The sequence below is a fragment of the Diadema antillarum genome, unplaced genomic scaffold (genome assembly GCF_040938485.1).
Source record: "Diadema antillarum isolate AM-2024a unplaced genomic scaffold, OU_Dant_1.0 seq00001121_RagTag, whole genome shotgun sequence".
Classification (NCBI taxonomy): Eukaryota; Metazoa; Echinodermata; class Echinoidea; order Diadematoida; family Diadematidae; genus Diadema; species Diadema antillarum.
Window position 1 is genome coordinate 696,589 of NW_027271935.1, and position 19,180 is coordinate 715,768.

The 19,180-nt window shown below is 38.4% G+C and overlaps 1 protein-coding gene across 2 annotated transcripts in view; it reads left to right on the forward strand.

Annotated features, from left to right (window-relative positions):
* LOC139743911 (uncharacterized) overlaps nt 1–7,274 on the forward strand; it is a 37,454-nt gene extending 30,180 nt beyond the window's left edge. The window contains exons 3-4 of one of the 2 annotated variants that reach the window (XM_071654377.1): nt 1,473–1,549; nt 6,308–7,274. In XM_071654377.1, coding sequence (XP_071510478.1) covers nt 1,473–1,549; nt 6,308–6,433 — 203 coding nt within the window. In that variant the 3' untranslated portion in view covers nt 6,434–7,274. Of the gene's footprint in view, nt 1–1,472; nt 1,550–4,034; nt 4,064–6,307 lie in introns of those variants that run through there. The other variant, XM_071654378.1, reaches the window with a different exon arrangement.
* Nucleotides 7,275–19,180: the final 11,906 nt, after the last annotated feature.

Genomic DNA, 19,180 nt, shown 5'->3' on the forward strand with positions numbered 1-19,180 from the left:
TTTCTCTTTGCGCAGTCCTTCCAATTTCTCAAATTTTCTGTTTGTTTGTGCAGGTGGCTATTTCATTCGGATCAGAGCGGTGTAGATGAGTGTTGCAGTAGCTGCAGCATTCTGTTACAATGAAGAAATCAATGCTTCATGCATTTTTAAAACTTTTTTGATATTCATGTAAAGGCTCAGCATCTTCTAAAGAGTTGCCTTGGAATACTTTGGGATACTGAGAATCTTATCGTAATGTCATCCATAGGATTTTAGTGTATATCATTTACATTTAATAGATGAATTAGTCATTGGTGAGGTAAATGTACCCGTTTGTGGCCAGTTGTGGGCCATCTACTTCAGTGAGTGGGCAGGAGTTCCTGGTAGAGTGCACATTTCAGTCCATTGGCCCAAATTCATGAAGGTGGCTTAAATTTAGACCATAGATTGAAATAAGCATGAAATATGTGTACAATATACCTTTGACTTAAAGTATGTTTGTTACTAGACATTTGTTGGCATACGTGATGTGTCAAATGTATTTATGCAGACGAAATTTGCTTTACTATGATTAACCATGATTTAAATATAGATCCCCTTCGTGGAAAAAAAAAGGGCCATTAAGGCTCCTCCAATATCATAGTGTGAGCACTCAGTCCCCTCGTCCCCTCAAAGCGAGTCGGATCCGGAGACACAATTTGGTAGAGAGAGTGACTTTGGGCCGTAATTTATAGCGCCCAGCTTTATTCTATTCAATCAAATGTGCACAAGCGCAGCGTCTAGTTTTAAGTGGCAAGGCTCTCCCGAAGCCACGATTGGCCCCACAGCTCATGGACAGTCGAGATAGCAGTGTGGCCGGTCAGTCGTAAAAAAAAAAGATAGCATCTTTGGTGACTGTATCTGCGACCGTGGGGTCTAATGTGAACGCAGGGTAAACATGTCCTCAGAAAAAGACGAACTAACAATATATATATCCATTAAATTCAATGTGTCTATTGCTCTCTCCAATTTTGCTTGAAAGCAGAAGTCTCTAAGAGCTACTGCCTCCATTATAGGATGGTATAGTATTGGTTGAGATGAAGATTTAGCTTTCAACTTTTTGAGAGATACATAATTATATCAAAATGTTTAGAGTATACAATTCTATTAGGAATTCAAAGTTAATTTAATGAAAATTGGTTTTGAAATGGCTGAGATGTCCAAACACAAAGTAAAACAAAGTGGTGATAATAACAAAAGATGTGTCCCACCCTTTTATTATTCGGTTCACTTAATTTTGGATATCTTGGCCATTTTCATCAAATAAACTGAATTCCTCTTAGAATTATGTGTATGTGCTCTTTCATATTAAGAGGTTTCTCGTGATCTCAAAAAATCATCATCCAAAAATGTTGGAAACCTGAAACCCCATCTCAACCAAAACTACACTATCCCTTTAAGAGTTTTAAAGTCTGGAATCCTTATTCCGATTCCGTGATTTGTCAACCCCACAGATAAATTGGCTGCCCTGGAGAAGAAGAGGGAGGAGGCCAGCCACAGAACTGATCAGAGATTCCCAGATCCCAGACAGGTAATGGATGTTTGTCTGTAATTCAGTATGAAAATAAAATACTGTATACGCTGAATATTTAGCGAGGTTTTTATTTTCGCGAATTTCGCGAGTCAGATGCTATTCGCGAAATCAAAAACACGCGAAAATATTGACTCTGATCCTGATGTGGATGTGACGTACCCGTGTACATTTCTCCGTTCAGTACAGGACTCCGGGATCGCGAATTTTACCACTCGCGAAATCGTTGAGAATTCCCGATTTGCAAAAATTTAGACTCGCGAAATATATGGCGTATACAGTATATCAATCACTCAATTACTTAATGACTGAATAATTGAATAAATGTATGTTTATATGATTTTGATATGTTTGATTTGTATAATGACTTTGTGGTCCTTAACAGTCTCAAGGTTTATATGTGACCCGCTACAACAAAAGGGTCCGAAAGACGTGGAGGACAATTTTCTGAAAAATGCATGGCATTATTCCCTTACTCTTCTACTTTAATTTCATGTATAGCACAACTCATAAAAGTACTTGGTTGCGGAGATATCGATGATTTTATTAGCGCATGTCAAGTAGTTGAAGAAATCAGAGTTTCGAGAAAAACGCCTTCAAAGTTTTCCTTCCGACGCTATGATGATCAAGGGCAGGCGAGGCAGTTTTCACTGCTTGACAGTAGAAGGCATGCTCCTAGCAACCTCCGCAATGTTCATTCAAGCGGTCTACGCACAACCAATCAGTAATACGGATGCCACGCACTGGCCAATAAGATCACTCCCTCGTTACTAGGGGGCGGAGTTTAGCTCCCGGCGCTAAATCCAAATCTTCGGACATGTTTCTCTTAACGTTAAAAGTCGAAAAATCATGGCCAGAAAAACACCGATTTCTTGCCTTTCCTTTGATCGTTTAACTTTAAAATTTCGGAGGATGATAGACAAAATATTACACTACAAAATTATGCCAAATACAGAAATCCGATTGTTTTGACTAATTTTGATGATGCGACTTCAAACTCGATTTTCTCGGCTCAGCTGTCAGCGACTTTAGGATCCTTTTGTTGTAGCGGGTCACATATATTCAGGTCCATCTGGTCTTTACTCTCTCCTGCTTTCTTGCTCTCTCTTTCTGTGCACATGATTACAAATATTATGTTAGATTTTTTTACATATAATTTTAGTCTTCTTTAAAGGACAAGTCCACCTTCATATACATATGGATTGAGTGAATGCGGCAATATCTAATAGTAGGACACATCAGTGAAAGTTTGGGGAAGATCGGACAATCCGTTCAAAACTTACGAATTTTTAAGTATCTGGGTAGTTACTGCTGGATGAGAAGACTATTACACAGTGTACATTGTATGATGTCATATGCGTACAACGATATATAAAGAAAATAAGAGAATTTCATAAAACTTCACAAATTAAATAAAGTGCACATTTTTGCGACTTGTTCCTGACATATATTTAGGGTAATATTATTCCCCCTGCCTTCTGAAAGAGAAAAGTCAAGTGTTCTTTTGTTAGACGAGAAAAGTGAAAATATGTTGAATTTTCTTTAATCTTTCTGTATATCCTTGTACACATGTGACATCACAAACTCTAGTAGTCTTCTCATCCAGTCTTGACTGAGCAGAAACTTCAAAAAATTCATAACTTTTGAAGGGATTGTCCGATTTTCCTCAAACTTTCACTGATGTGTTCTACTAATATTGCTGCATTCACTCAACCCACATGTCTTTGAAGGTGAACTTGTCCTTTAATAGGCTTGATGACAGCTGAAATGAAAATCAAAACTTTCAGTGAAGTTTTCCTATTGAGTACAGAACCCTTGTGATAAAAAAGAAGAAGAAAGAATCAGACATACATTGTATGAGATTGGAAATTATCTCGATGCAAAAGCTGTAGACCTAAAAATATCTAGCTTCCTGAAAAACATTAGAGTCCTGCGTACATAAATGGAGCAGGATAGAACATCTGTTTAGTAGACATATTTACATTCACTGCATATTCCTATAATGTTTAATATTTTTTCATAGTATTGGCCTAGTAGCTTTTTATTCTATCACTGTACTACTGGAAACAAAGACAGTAACTTTTATTACATGAAAAGAATCAAATTATACGCTGAATTTTTTTTTAAAATGTTGATTTTGTATTGTTATCCTGATTAGCAATTGTTGAACTGAGGGTAAAAGTTTTGAGATTTTGTCATTCTAAATTTCTGTTTGATTGATTCACAGATTATCTCTAAAACTTATTTTGCCAGAAGATGCATGCTACTGTCAGAATTCTACAATTCTATTTTTCAGTCACTCTTCTTATTATGTCATATCATATTACTATCTCTATCCCTTTTCATGTTTACCATATTTTTCCTCATAATGTCTGGAATGTGTTTGAATGTGTTTTTATAAGTCTTTTCCTGCAGCCCAAATGGCTGATTAACATACTGTTTTTATTTCCTCTCTCCCTTTTAATACCTACTCTCATTTGCGTAGACTGAGAATTAACATTGGTACACACATGGTAACGGAAACATATTATGTTAAATACCATGGCAGTATTAACCCCGAAGTTCTAGACTAGTCTTACCCATGAAACAGAAACAGTGCTTGATGATTAAAGGACAAGTTGACCTCTATGTGCATGTGGATTGAAATAATGCATTGAAAGCATGGATTGAGTAGAACACATAAGTGAAAGTGTGAAGAGAATGCAACAATATTAGTAGAACACATCAGTGGAAGTTTGAGGAAAATTGGACAGTCTGTAAGTGTTCAAAAGTTCAGAATTTTTTACAGTTTTAGTGCTGCCGTTGCTGGATGAGAAGACTACTACAGCTTGTGATGCCTCATGCGTAGAATGATATAAAGAGAATTCAACATATTTTCACTTTTCTCACCATTTAAAAGAACACTTGACTTGCGTCTTTCAGAAGGCAGGGGAATTGATATTACCGTTATTATACATTAGTAATAGGTCAAGGGAATGTGTACTTTTTTAGCAAATGAAGTATTGTGGAATTCTCATTATATTTTCCCTATATTGTTCTACGCATGTGACATCATAGACTATAGAAGTCTTCTCATCATGCAGTGATTGTGCAAATTTTTTTAAAAGTTCAGAACTTTTGAACAGATTATCTAATTTTCCTAAAACTTTCGCTGATGTCTTCCATTAACGTTGCTGCATTCACTCAATCCACATGTATATGAAAGTGAACTTGTCCTTCAAACTTCAAAGGCATACACATCCAGTATAAAGCTGTAGGCTGTACAAGCATCACTAGTGGTACTGTTATGGTGACCATCATGCAAGTTCCAGCAAAATATTGGAAACATCATAAGTGGGCTCTTCATCGGTAAAATATGTATTCTGTATATCTCCTCATTTGAAATTAGAAATGACTGGGTGCACTAATAGTAAATCATTCCTCAACTGTAGGTTTATAATTTCACTAACATATATATGCCCTCATCCCATTTCTGTGGAATAATATTTCTTTCCATTTTCTTCCTTCAACTGCCTCCGTCATGCACTGGTTCGATACAACTAAAATGAATAAAACCCAAACAACTAATGCTGCTTCGTCACTTATGCCCTTTTGACAATTCCATTTCCTTCTCATCTTTCCTATGCAACATATGATCTACGTATCTAAACTGCAAATCCTCCATCATATTTGATCATCATATTTCATTTTCTGTGCAATTATGGATCCATATGCTGGGTTGGAAATGGCAATGATACTTTGTATACCCTTGCACCCATTGATGCATTGCAACATTCGACATCCCCAACTAATATATCTCTGTGTAATATCTCCCTTGTATGTTTGTCTGGATGGCCATGTTTCTTAATCGGGATGAATTGACGCATTGCAAATATGTCACAAATCGACAAATACTGACATCTTTGTTGCTAAAATCGTGATTTTGCCTTTACCTCAATCTACATATTATATTTGTTCTTGCTGCTTTTTCTCACTCCCCTCCTGCCTTATCCAACCAATCCCATATTGCTCTGTTTTCCATCCCTATACTGTTTCTGCACTCTCCACAAAATATTTTGAAACATATTGGTACCCTTTTTGGGTCATAATCTTCTGTTTTCTTAATTGTCTCCAACTTGGATGATGGAAACAAAAATCTGCCTGATGTAACTCCCCAACCAACTCCAATTATTCTTAATCTTTTGATGCAAATTTACACTTTTCTATCTCATAATTGTGATATTCTTAATATGTGCTGCATCATCATATTTAAACCTATTTGAAATTGACTTTGAAACCAATGAATTATTTCATCACTTGAATTGCCAAATTGTTGCACATTTGTTGCATGTTTTGTCCCGTCCCTCGGTCGTATTCCTATGCCAACGTCCCATGGATGCTCAAAATGTTGTATGGGTCATGAAATTGAATCACCTCAAAATTTGCCTCTCCTGCTCAACATCTGTCATGCTTTGCATCATTTATACACTGAACTGCCCAACCTGCCAATGCCACACCCCATTGTATGCTAAAATGACATCTTGTTCCTCTGCTCTGCCCCACCCACCCCACCCGGCTCTGCCCCGTCTTGCCTCGTTTACGCCCGTCGCCCACATCTTATACATTACCCATTACCCCCTGCCAATGCCACACCCCAATGCACACTCAAACGGCATTTTGTATCTCTGCCCCACCCACTCTGACCCACCCACCCCCACCATGCTATGCCCCGCCTTTGCCACCATTTATGCCCATCGCCCGCATCCTCACACACTACAGGCCGCCCTGGAGCGGGGCGAGAAGCTGAGCGAGCTGGAGGATACGACGGAGCGGATGCGGGAGCAGGCGGCCAGCTTCGCCCGCAACGCCCACCTCCTGAAGGAACGCTACGCCTCATCCAGCTGATGACCAGTCGTCTACCGGTCCTCCTCCATCTCCTCCTGGAGCCAGCCCTCCTGGCTGGACCACCTCGTCGTGATGCTCCTCTCGCCCCGATGTCTTCAAGCTTGCCTATTACAACTCTTTTGTCTTACTCCGTTTCTCCTCCCCTCCCAGCATGCTCTGATGAGTTGAAAGGGTCCGCTCAACATCTCATAAATTGTAAACTGTGACATGCAGCTTTATAGCAGACAAGATAAGCTGTTTGTGTAGATTTTCTCTCTCTTTTTTTTTTTTATGTTTCAAAAGTAGCAACTCCATTGGATGGACACCTGAAATATGGGACTATTCGGCTATCATGAATGTATTGTCATATAATACCACCTGCTAAAATGTTTCACACTGTAGGTCATAGCACGTGGTACATAATTCTTTACATGTCATTTGTGGTGTTAACCCTCGTCTCGAAACATCCCAGCTACATGTATGTCACAGACTGTGCAGATGTCTGAACATAGGAATAAATGACACTCTTGCGTAAATCTGAAGGCATGTGGTTGCTCAAGGGTCCTTCACAGTATGACAATGCCCTTTGACGACACAATGGCTTTAAAATGCATACAGTACATGTGTTAGCCCTCTATTGGGAATATTCATAGGTGCTCCTGTATATATATACATGTACAGTGTATATACAGTTCCTCAACTTGTATGGAGGCACTTGGTTTTATAGAATACCAAGTGTTAGAGGTCTTTACATACATAAGGATGTAAACTGGTTCCTTATTGTATGTCATATCAGGCGATACATGGTTAACCCTACGTCAACTCGCTATATTAGTAGATACTACTAATTTGACTGCATGGATTTGAAAGCAGTCCCGGAAAAAAGAAGAAGAAGAAGGAAAAAAAAAAAAAACCAATCGTGCATTGCATGGGTGACAATTAAAAAAAAAAAGTAAAAACAGAAGAATACTGGGCATCATATAATATACGAATAATTTATGAGTTGCGAGTGCATAGGGCACGAATATCGCACGAGGAGCGAGATAAGCCACTGGTCTATTCAACAAGGCGCGTCGTAGCGCCGCGTTGAATAGACCAGTGGCGAATCTCGCGCCGAGTGCGGTATTACGTGCCCCAATGCACGAACTGGCCGGTAGTTGACGTTGGCTGTCACTCTCAATGAGTTTGGTAGGTATTTTCTATTGAATGTCATGTGACATGTTCTTGGCCAATCACAATTCGACATCATTCTGAGGTGTTGTATAATATGGCAATCACACACAAAGACAAATTGAAAATTGTTATTACATGATAGTGCCTGTCAAAGTTTGCCTCGTCAAACCATTTCTAACATCTGCCAAGTTTTCAAGGCATGCTGGGTTCTAATGGAAATTCTTGCCTTTTTTTGTAACATTTTTCAAATGGTTTTCACAACTTGCACACAGCCTTAAATACTTGTGGCTCAACTCATTAATTTTTTTTTCTCACAAGCTTAGCTCTTTAATACCTGTGAGGAGAAATGAAACCAAGGTGATAGGGGAAATACACTTATACTCACAAATTGGCCAAGAGCTCTTTACAGCTAAAGTGTGAAATGTGTATATGTGAAGGAAGAATGGTACACATTGTAAACTGACACTAGCTCTTGTTGCCTTTCCGGAGATGACATTGAATTCAGAGAAGTTACATGCTGAGATGTGAGTGAGTTTCAGTTAGAGTAAATTAGACATGCATTTAGATGTTACCTGTAGATATATATTATCGTGAGGACATTGTGGATGAATCAGTAAATGCGGATGTATTTTACAGTGACGTGGGATTCACCCTCTCTTGTTACATGGATGGTTGGGGGACTCCACTCTTTAAAACTCAAAGGTGAAAATATTACAAACCTAACGCTGATTTTGTCTGGTTTACATTTAACATTTTAGATACAAATGTATAAGTTTTGTGTGTGCATGTGTGTATGTTGTGTATGTGTGTGTGTATGTCTGTGTATACAATGTGTGTGTGTGTTTGTTTGTTTGTTTTTTGGTGTGTGTGTGTGTGTGTGTGTGTGTGTGTGTGTGTTGAAAGATAGTGTGTTGAAAGATAGTGTGTGTGCTTGAGTGTGTTTTAATATGTAGGCATGTATGTCTTCTTGATGTGTGCGTGCTTGGATTTGAACTTGACGTTGGGTGTGTGATAGTTCACAGTGACATGAACAGTAGAGGGCCTCCTACTGCATTAGCCAGATCTTGCTACACTGTAGATCTAGAGTCACTTAGTGTATGACCACAGGTACATCAGTTTAGGAAAAGAAATGTGTGATTTGGGTGCAATCACGAGTCGCGCCCTTCAGGTTGCAAATTTAGAGCCGATCTAGCGTGTTGAGGTTTGTGTTTGTACTTTCTCATTTTGTAATACTCATTAGATCTTGTTGGCATATGGCTCACAATGACACAGAGAAATCTGATCTGCATGATTTGATTGTGGAGCGAGACCCAGTGGGCAGGGATAATATGTTTTGCTGGAGGCTGAAGAAAGGTGTGACAGAAAAGAACTGTATGTAAAAGTCATGCCATGTCTGCTCTCTAAGGTCTGGAAATGAGAGAAAATATGCCAAGATGGCTCTTTCCTTTTTTTCTTTCTATCTGATTAGTTTTACTGCTTTACTTACTAGAACATTCCAGAACGTGAGTTGACAAACTCAATCATCAAAACTGGTCAATCCCTTCGTAATAGACCAAGAAACCAAGGATGTCTCTCAAGTGTGCTTTACTGTGTCAAAGGGGCAATGTGCTTGTGGAATTCCTAGTTATGATAAGTATAGATTTAGAATCTTGAGGGTGCAGAGTGTAACGAAGATTTAAATGGCGAGTCTGCCCCCTTTTTTCCCCTGTGATTGCCTGTAAAAAAAAAGAAAAAAAAAAAGAAGAAGTGAGGGAGGGCGTATTATAAAAGTGTTTCTTCTCTGTATGATATAGCATGACATTGATCCTATTCATAGTATGACAGAATATTAATCCGGTAGCATGGGCATACCATGGAGTGTTGAAGGCTGGCCCGGCTCGGATATATTCAAGAATCCCCATAAGGAAAAATTTACACCATTGTCAGTGATCTCTTTGTGAGTACACACGCACTGAAGAATCTCGACAAGAATGGACCATTAGGCTTCTGATGAGCATATGCTTCGATGGACATATTCGATTACACGTGTGTGACAGGCGCTATTTGTGGTTTTCGAATGTACCCCGGTGGGCAGGGAACAAATATCAATTCAATTGGGCCACCCATGTTTCCCCATTCTACCTGGGGGGTGTTTCACGAAGAATTTAAGTCGAACTTAAAGTTTAAGATTGACCACAAAATTATGGTATGCTGCATATGTCTTCAATGTCGCTCAACTTACTCTTCTATGAAAAACGAATATTTTGGAAACTTTTTTTCATGTAGCCATTGATAAGACAAGATAAAAGAAATAACGGTGGAATTTTTCTGTAAACATTAATGATAATTTGAAGTGGGTGGTGATTAGGCTAATAAAATTGAACAGGAAAACCAGTGGCATACCATAATTTTTAGTCGATCTCACAATTAATGTTGACATAGTGAAACACCCCCAGCTCTTAAATAGGATGTATCATTCCCCCTAAATGAATGCTCTCCCAAAAGAAGGGGATTAAACAAATCTGTTTCAGATTATTCTAATACTCTGGAGAAAAGTGTACATGTAGAATTTGCCTTTGTAGAAAAGTTATCTGAAAATTTGATGTCACATGTGATTATAGATTCCAAGAAAGCATTTCATTTTTTTTTTGTCTGTTTCGCCAGCCAAACATGTTTAGCTTTTACCAGGAAGTGGAGTAATGTCTTGATGAAATTATCACACTGACTTCTGCAGATGGTTTTCCCCCAATGATCAAAAACAAAGAAAGAAAAGAGAGAGAGAAAAAAAAAAAAAACCAAGAGATTCTGATTTATGAGCAAAGGGATAAAGGGGGAAGGAAAGATATTATTTGTCGGAGTTTGAGATTTATTGTCAGAGTTATTATTATAAGCCATTAACCTCGTACCAAGAAAAAGGATAGTTTCACTGCAGCAGATCAAAACAACTCATTTAAAGTGTGTGCCCAGACTACTTCCCCGAGCAACTTCTAAGTATGGCAGAACAAAACAAGTCGTACAAGATGTACAATTGTATGCCTTGCATGTCGTAGTGTATATGCCAGTTTTTGTTTTTGTTTTTCATGTTGTGTCAAACTTGTTGACAATGTACGCCCTAATCATTTTTACCTTCGCCAATCAATTCTGCCTGTCTCTGATGCTGCTGGGGCTCAAAGGCCTAACCGTGAGATTCGCGGCATTTGCGAGGAGATTTGGAAAAAATGTACAGCAGTCTTGCTGTGAGATTTTGGTTTTTGTGTGAAATGTCATTGCAGTTTGCATAAAAATGGAGCTAGTCATAGATGTACTTTCATATTAGCAGCTAGGCATTCACTCATTTACCCACACATCATTTATGGAACAATGCAGTTACTAATCAAAGAGGCATTTCCTTTTTTATATTGTACAGCTCCATAAAAAAGCAACAAAGAAACAAAATAAAAAAAGCTTGCTGTAAAAGTGGTTTCTTTCGAGGTAGTTTCATTTTTGCGCTCTTCGCGCTTTGAGGTTGAACCACAAATTTAACATCACGGGAAAATGTTTTGAACTCGTCGCTTGTACAACGCTATCATTATCGACCGCGAATTTAAACACACGCGAAAAAGTCCGCACCGATGGAAACCGCGAAAGTTTCTGTACGCGAAAGAAACCACTTTTACAGTAATCCATTGAAGACTGGTCCCAAGTACAATGTATGTGGGCAGGTGTCTACGGGAAATGTGTGTTATAGCAAAATCACCTCGTCCTCAATGGGTTAACTTCAGTCTGTATCATGTGGTGTAGATATGTAATAGCAAAACATTAATCTCTATGGCAGTGCTTTGTAGCTTGAAGCTACCACAAGAGAAAAAAACAATCGATTCTTGATCACCTCTTCACAGAATGTGCACAAAATTATTGACCACCGTTGGGGGTTTATCAGTCTCTGTTGAGAATTCAGAGTTGCAAATTGGAACTTTTTACAAAGCTGATTATCTTATCAGAAATCAGAAATTATGTTTCAGTTTATGTAGACAGCATGTTCTCATCTAAATATCAAATTCTTTTCCCTCTGCTGAAATGATACTAGCATCTCACTTTGTGGTTGTGTCGTTGATAACCATTTCTCTCCTATTGTCGCACCCCACTAATGGGGGCCCTGTGTACGGGAATAAGGTGTGACCATCATTGTCTTTGAGCTGTTGTATTTTGATTTGCCTAATTTATGCCAATCATATTTACATGCTTTGTCTTGTTCTGTTTTTGCCATGTAGACTTTGTCATCATATCTAATTATTTTCCTGTCACTGAGATTGTATTTTCACTGACTGTATCAATGTAGAGATTAGACTACAAGTATATAACGTAAAATGAACTGCAATATTTCAGATTCAATCATTTAATTGTTATCACATATAGTAAGTGCATGTAAGTTATGTGAAGGCTAGGGCCATGATTATTGGTATTTTATAGGTGTTTGTACAAATTTCAGTCAATTCCAGATGGATGTATCCTACTAATATTATCCAGCCTGCATACTTACTTTGTTCAGTGTATTGTCATTAGGAAAGAGGGCAGCATTTGGTGCTCAACAGATGTGAAGGAGATACTGCCAAGACAGAGAGAAATCTCGGAAGTCATATTCTCATACGTCCCCTCATGCAGGAGGAAAGTGAACAATGAACAGTCAACCTTGCCTAAAGTCGACCTTGCATAAGTCGAAAAATTGACTAAATCAAAGAAAAATTATACCCTGGGTGATTATAAACATGTGCTAATTTGGATTGAGCAAGTCAAAATTCAAGGAAGTCTTAGGATTTTCTCTGGTTCTATTGATTTAGACTTAGGGAGGTTGACTGTATACTATAGGGCCTATAGACTTGATCAATATTCATGTTCAAGGACCCCCCCCCCCCCCCCCATTGAAAAAAAAAAAACACCCAACAAAACAGAACAATGAGTCATATTGCTAAATGTTTTTGCAAACTTCATTTTAAGACAGCGCATAAACCAGGAAGCATACACAATGCAAATTTGTGAAAATGATATTTTTAAGTATTCAATTTTACCATCGCCATCAAAAATAGAGAGAAAAAAATTAAACAGACGTGACTATTGTCACGTGCAATAATGCCGCTTCTTCAGTTACGTGTAAATCCTTCTGTTTGCCACCCCCCCTTAAAAAAAGAGGGAGAAAGAAATGAAATTCATTCAATTTGTAGTTTTTGTGAAAAAGTGACATATGCGGTGTAATTTGCCTCCTGTGTTGAAACACTTTGAAGGAATAAAGACGACACAATAAAAGTGCTATGTCTCTGGCAGCGTATTATAAATTCATTATGTAGTGCTGTCTTTTAAGATAGAAAACAGAAAGTTATCTAAACCCAGTGCAAGGTCTGATGTGGAATCGTTCTCTCCTAGCTGTTTAAAAAAAGGAGGAAGTCAAGTTGAATGTTGTGTTCATTATTTGTTTTATAAATCTTAAAGGTATAGATGCTTCTTTGCCTGTGTCCTTTTGTCAGTATCAACAAGTGTGTCCTCTGTGTAAAGCCATTTAATAGGCAGTCTCCTTGTCTAGAAACTGAATGGGTTATGGCTTTTGTCTCTGAAATGCATAAAATTCTTTCATATTCATAAATATGTTGCACATAAAGTATCAATCTGTGCATGTTAATGTTGCAATGTAATGAATTTGATTATCCTAATTATTATTTATATTAAAGTTGAAGGATCTGTTGTCACATGGATGAAATATGGAACTTGGAATGCATATTAAGTTTTATAGTTTGCTCATAGTATATTTAATGACATGGTTTATTGACAGTGTTCTGAACATTGTGCTTTTGATATGTAATAAGTTTATGTTAAAAAAGACATTCAATTAGCAATTGATATTCTTGATGAAGGAAAAAGTATATCAAAAAAATGTGTACACTTCTATTGTGAAAAGAAATACTAACTCTTTATGCAACTTGTTCCAGTACCATTCCATGGAATTTGTTGTGGTGTAATGTTGCCTTAATATCTTAAATAAAAATGTTTGATCAAACAATATCATTCAAACAGGAGAGAACCAGAGTATTTGTGTATTTTGTTACGTATCAACTGTGTAAAAAACAGGAGTAGTGAATTTTGCAAGCTGTCCTTACACCATGCTTGTATCTGTACAAGGCATTGCGTTCAAGGGAAGCAATCACATAGTGATCACCTGCTCAAAAAAAAAAACAACAACCTCATTTTGGACATGATAAAAATTGTCTGAAAATCACCTTGTGTCATTAACTTTTGCTTTGTGCATAAACCCTAATTACAAAGAGAGAGGCATTTGTAATTCAAGACACTTCGGGAGATCCTGAAAAAAAAAAATGACTACCCATCTGGTGAACATACAGTGTACTTTGTATTATCATCAGCTGAGGACCAGAAGCATGCTGACATGTTCTAAGATTTGAGCGTAAACAAAAACAAACAATCAATTTACATGAAATAAAAAGTTTATTTAATCAATAGTGGGTAGATGTATGAGCATTGTTCCAAAAAAAAGAGGGTAAAATAGCTCCCTTGTGGTTTTAATTTTAAACATTTTACTGAAAATGACAATTTATGAATGACATAACGTAGAAGAGATCAAGCTCTACAGCATGATACGTTGTACTTATTCCTCAATAGCCCCCCAAATTGCGATAAAGCCCTTCTGATTCTCAACTGACAATACAGTATATCCTGGCATTCAATCCAACTGTGAGGTGCAAGATCCCCAGATCAACCAAGGAGGTACTGTATACGCCATATATTTCGCGAGTCTAAATTTTCGCGATTGGGGAATCCCCCACGATTTCGCAAGTGGTTAAATTCGCGATCATGGAGTCCTGTACTGAATGGAGAAATGTACACACGTACAGTGTACGTCACATCCACATGTGGGATCAGAGTCAATATTTTTGTGTGTCTTTAGTTTAGCGAATAGCACCTGACTCGCGAAATTTGCGAAAATAAAAACCTCGCGAAATATTCGGCGTGTACAGTACTAGCGAGCCTAGTACTTCCTTGGACAAACCAAACCAGACCCCTCCATGTACCACAGGTATAAACTGTACTAAGGAGCAGATATAACTTATGCTTTATTTGCTGGAAAAATAAATGCCATCCTCCGATAGAATTTGAAGTTTGGAGGTCTCGCAAAAAGAGATTCACCACTCTTCTATGATTAAAAAAAAAAAAAAAAAAAAAAAAAAAAAAAAAAAATTCGTGCACTTGCATTGCAGTGCCACCACTAATTGCTACAGCCGAGGAGAAAATGAGCCTGCATGACTGTACAGTGTATATACAGTATATATTATTACAGAAGGGAGGGAAATACTTGTGGCACAACAACATGTCACACATTCTGACGACAAAACAAATCACCACCACCATGATATCAAACTTAAGTAACAAAAACTTTGTCGTCCCAGCCTCAATCCATCTTATTCCAATGTGGGTCGGACAGGCCACACCCACTCTGTACAAAATGCATACATATGTATATGATTCGGCACGCCGTACACCGGGGTACCGTTGTAACCCGGGGTACTGCGTTGTATAGCGCCATCTCATGCCCATTATTTATAATGCGTATCCGAATTCAGATACGCCGATTCTGAATTCGGATACGGCAAAGTCGTCGCAAAGAACTAGCACCATAGGTGTTTTTCGAAGTAATTTCTAGCACCACACCGTATTGTAAACATCATCTACCATAACTTTTATTTTCAGAAGAAAAAAAATAATCACCGAAAGCCCAGAAAATTCACCCCAAAATCATCTGTATTTCTTCAAAATTTGATCATGGGGGCTGCCATCTGTATAATCTTCTACGCGTGCGCGAATGGTCGATAATAAGAGATGAAATGCGAAAGAAAAAGGTTCAGAGCAGAAAATAATTATCAGTTGCAGACATTAATTGTTGCATAATCACAAATAAGAAAACATTTTTGTGCATAATAATACTAAAATAATACTAAAAAATATTTTGACACATTTTTTGGTAAGCCAGGGTACAGCGCTGAAAAAAAAAAAAATTAATTCAACAAAATGGCGAATTTTCATTTGGTACCCCAGGGTACCAAATATTGCATCATATGTATATGTATATGTATATGACTGTATATGGGGTGACAAAACCTTTGTATCTTAAACATGTCAAATGTTCAGGCGAGTGCCAAAACTTACAAACACAAACAAACATAGCAGCGAAAGCACTGTAACAAATGAGATTGCCTCTCCTCTGACATGCCATGGTGGCTTCATTTTGGTGTAAGACAGCTAGGATTTGGACAGGTTGTTACTTAACCAATTATCTGACAATTTATTCAAATATATTATTTTCATATGGAAATATTACATATATATATATATATATATATATATATATATTGTCGCTGGGGCAACAAGACCATGTATCTACAAAATGTCAAATGTTCAGGAGAGCAAAAAAAAAAACATGGCAGCCAAAGTACTGTTTGCAATGGGATAGACATTCCTTTGACATGCCGTGGTGGCTTCATTTTGAGGGTTAGACATCTAGGATTTGGACAGGACATCACTTAACTGATTATCTGACCATTAATCCAAAAAAAGTCATTTTCACCAAAATTGCAGATACAAGGTCTTGTTGCCCCAGCAACGATATATATATACATGTATATATACAGTAAACCTCGCATGAGTCGAAGCTCTCGGGACTGACAAAAATGCGTCGACTTAAGTGAACTTCGACTCTCGCGAGAGTCGATTTTTTTTCGACTCACAGTTATGTACATGTATTACAGTACATTTGCATGCATGTGTGTGTGTGTGTGCGTGCCTGTGTGTGTTTGTATTCAAATTTGTCTGTTCTTGAAGATAATGTTCTTATTTTGTTCTAAATTGAACATGGAATTTGTATCAATACTAGTGTAGTTAAACGTAGTTCTGAGAATGTCTGCGCTAATGTGGCAATGTGCATGTGCTATGTCTATGGTGCAACATAGGTAGCCATCTATGTCAACCTACCATGAGACAAACACTCTCCCAGGCCCATCCCACCTCCATTGAACAAAACTATACAGCCAGCCGGGCACACACAAACAAGCTCCGCCCACTTGGCCTGTCACTAAAATATTAAAGCAGCAATTGGTTGACCAAGGAGTTCTGGCTTGACATGGATAAAGTATGGATGTGAAGTGTGTATGGATAAAGTATGGATCGATGTGCTGTGTATAATACATGTATACATGTGTATGTATTTGACATGCGTGCGGAGCGGTACGGTGAGTGTGCATGCTTACCTGCAGCAGGTCAGGGATGGGGTTCTGCGACTGCCGACTTTTTATTCTCCTCTAAATGTAATAGCCGGGTTGTTGTTGTTGTTGTTGTTCATTTTCCATCTGTGAAGATGGCTGGATAGCCCATATTCAGCTACACTAAGCTGGTCTTCCATGGGGTCCAGTTAGATGTGGGGTGGGACCACTTCACCGGGTTAGACACCCTGCTCTTTGCGATGAATGAATGAAGCGGGATCTTTTACGTGCATGAGCTGTGACTCTCTCATACACGGGACCTCCATTTTATGTCCTATCCGAGGGACAGAGTGTTTTGCCTCTTGCTAGAGGGGACGGTATGTTTACACACAACATTGCTCAGTCCAGACTCGGGTTCGAACCCGGGCCGCGTGATCGTGAGGCAGACGCGCTACCGACTGAGCCAACTCACCGCCCTTTCACACGGGTTCACACGTACAAATTAGCGGGATGACGATCGCGATGCTCATCCCGCTTTTTTGGCGAGCGTCCACACGTACCAAATTATCCCGCTAATTGCCGATAGAGACAACAACAAAGCCTGCAAACTGGGTCACACAGCGCCCTTCTCTATCACTGCTTGCGCGCACTTACCTTTGTCTATTGTCTTTTACGCGTCAGTGGTGTGGTTCGCGCGCTGTTGTTGTTGTGCTCCAAAGAGGTGAAGGACCTCTTCGCAGAGGCCTCGCTGTTGTGATGTGCGCATTGCATGATGGGATGTAAAAACTCGAGATTGTAATCCCAACCGTTCACACGTACCAGCGCACGGCCAATTATCCCGCTAATTGACGAACCAGCGCAAGATTTCTTGGGATTAGCATCGCGATGCTTATCCCGCTAATTTTCGGGTTTTTTCTGTCCACACGTGCAAAAAACTCGGGATGACGATCGCGATGCAAATCTCGAGATTTGTATCTCGCTAATTGGTGTACGTGTGAACCCGGCTAATGAGAATGCCAGAGAAATCTTCTTCGGCTCAAGTGATGTAAACTACGTATATTTTGTACAAAAGGGACTGAATGTTTTACTTCGACACAGCCGAAATTCGACTCTCGTACTTCGGCTTATCCAAATATTTCTTAGAGAAAATACATAGGGAAAAATCGGGACTTTTTATTTTGCTTCGAGTTAAGTGATTTTCAACTCACTCGACGTCGACTTATCCGAGGTTTACTGTATATTGTATATGTATTTAATTTTTCACTTTTGTTTGAAAACAAAAAGACGGTTCATACACATTTAAAACTTGGTGTAGGTCCTTTAACTTTGTATCTTTCTACATAATTCATTCAGTTGACTTCCAATTCAATTCATGCAATTAAGATCGTTTGGATACAAATATCAGTATCTTTACCACATGTGCTAATGGCCAGAGATTGGACAAAATTCAAATTTCATTTGTGGTAACACGTACGGAGGATATCTTGTAAAATTCAGTCGCTCTGTGGAGAGATGGGCATTAAGTCCAATGTATTACATTGTGTGTGTCTCCAGCTACACTGTTTTATTTTCAGTGTACAAGTCACATTTTTGCTGTATTTCAAATATCTCTATTGGGGCCAATCGTGTAAATTTGAGATGTATGGAAATTAACCCCAATCCTTCTTTCCCCCAAAACACACACACACACACACACACACACACACACACACACACACACACACACACACACACACACACACACACACACACACACAAAAACCACACAAACTGGCAGTTGTGAAGATAACCTTATTCAATGTCTTTGATTCCCATTTAAGATACTTACACACAAACGAGAAAAGAAAATCAGGCTAACACTGAGAGCATACAAAACAAAAACAAAAAATACACACGGAAGAGAACAATTTTCCACAGATCATATATCTTTTTTTTTTCAATTTTTCATCATCATTTATTTTTTTATCCACATAGCTCATTCACAAGAGGAAAGAAAGTGACAATTTTTTTGTTTTTTTTTCAATGAAAGTATTTTTTTCAACATGTGTCCATATTACATTCAATATAATGCATGCATTACTTCTCTGTATAGAAAGGCTTGTGTTGCGTTGCTTCTACATGTTAAGTCTACAGTTTGCAAGGTCATGACCTCATTCCCTCTACAACTGACATTCTTTGTTCGTCGTGACAATAAAATACAGCGAACTCTCGACATTACACATGTAAGGAAGTGTGAAGTACGTTGCAAGTGGTATTTATACGTAAACCCGTACTTTTTGCCACCAAGTCAAATGTCTGCATACGAGAAGTTAAAGGCCCACCACACAGTGTGAAGTTTTCAATTCTACTTGAAATGTGTCGGAAACTGAATGTAAAATTA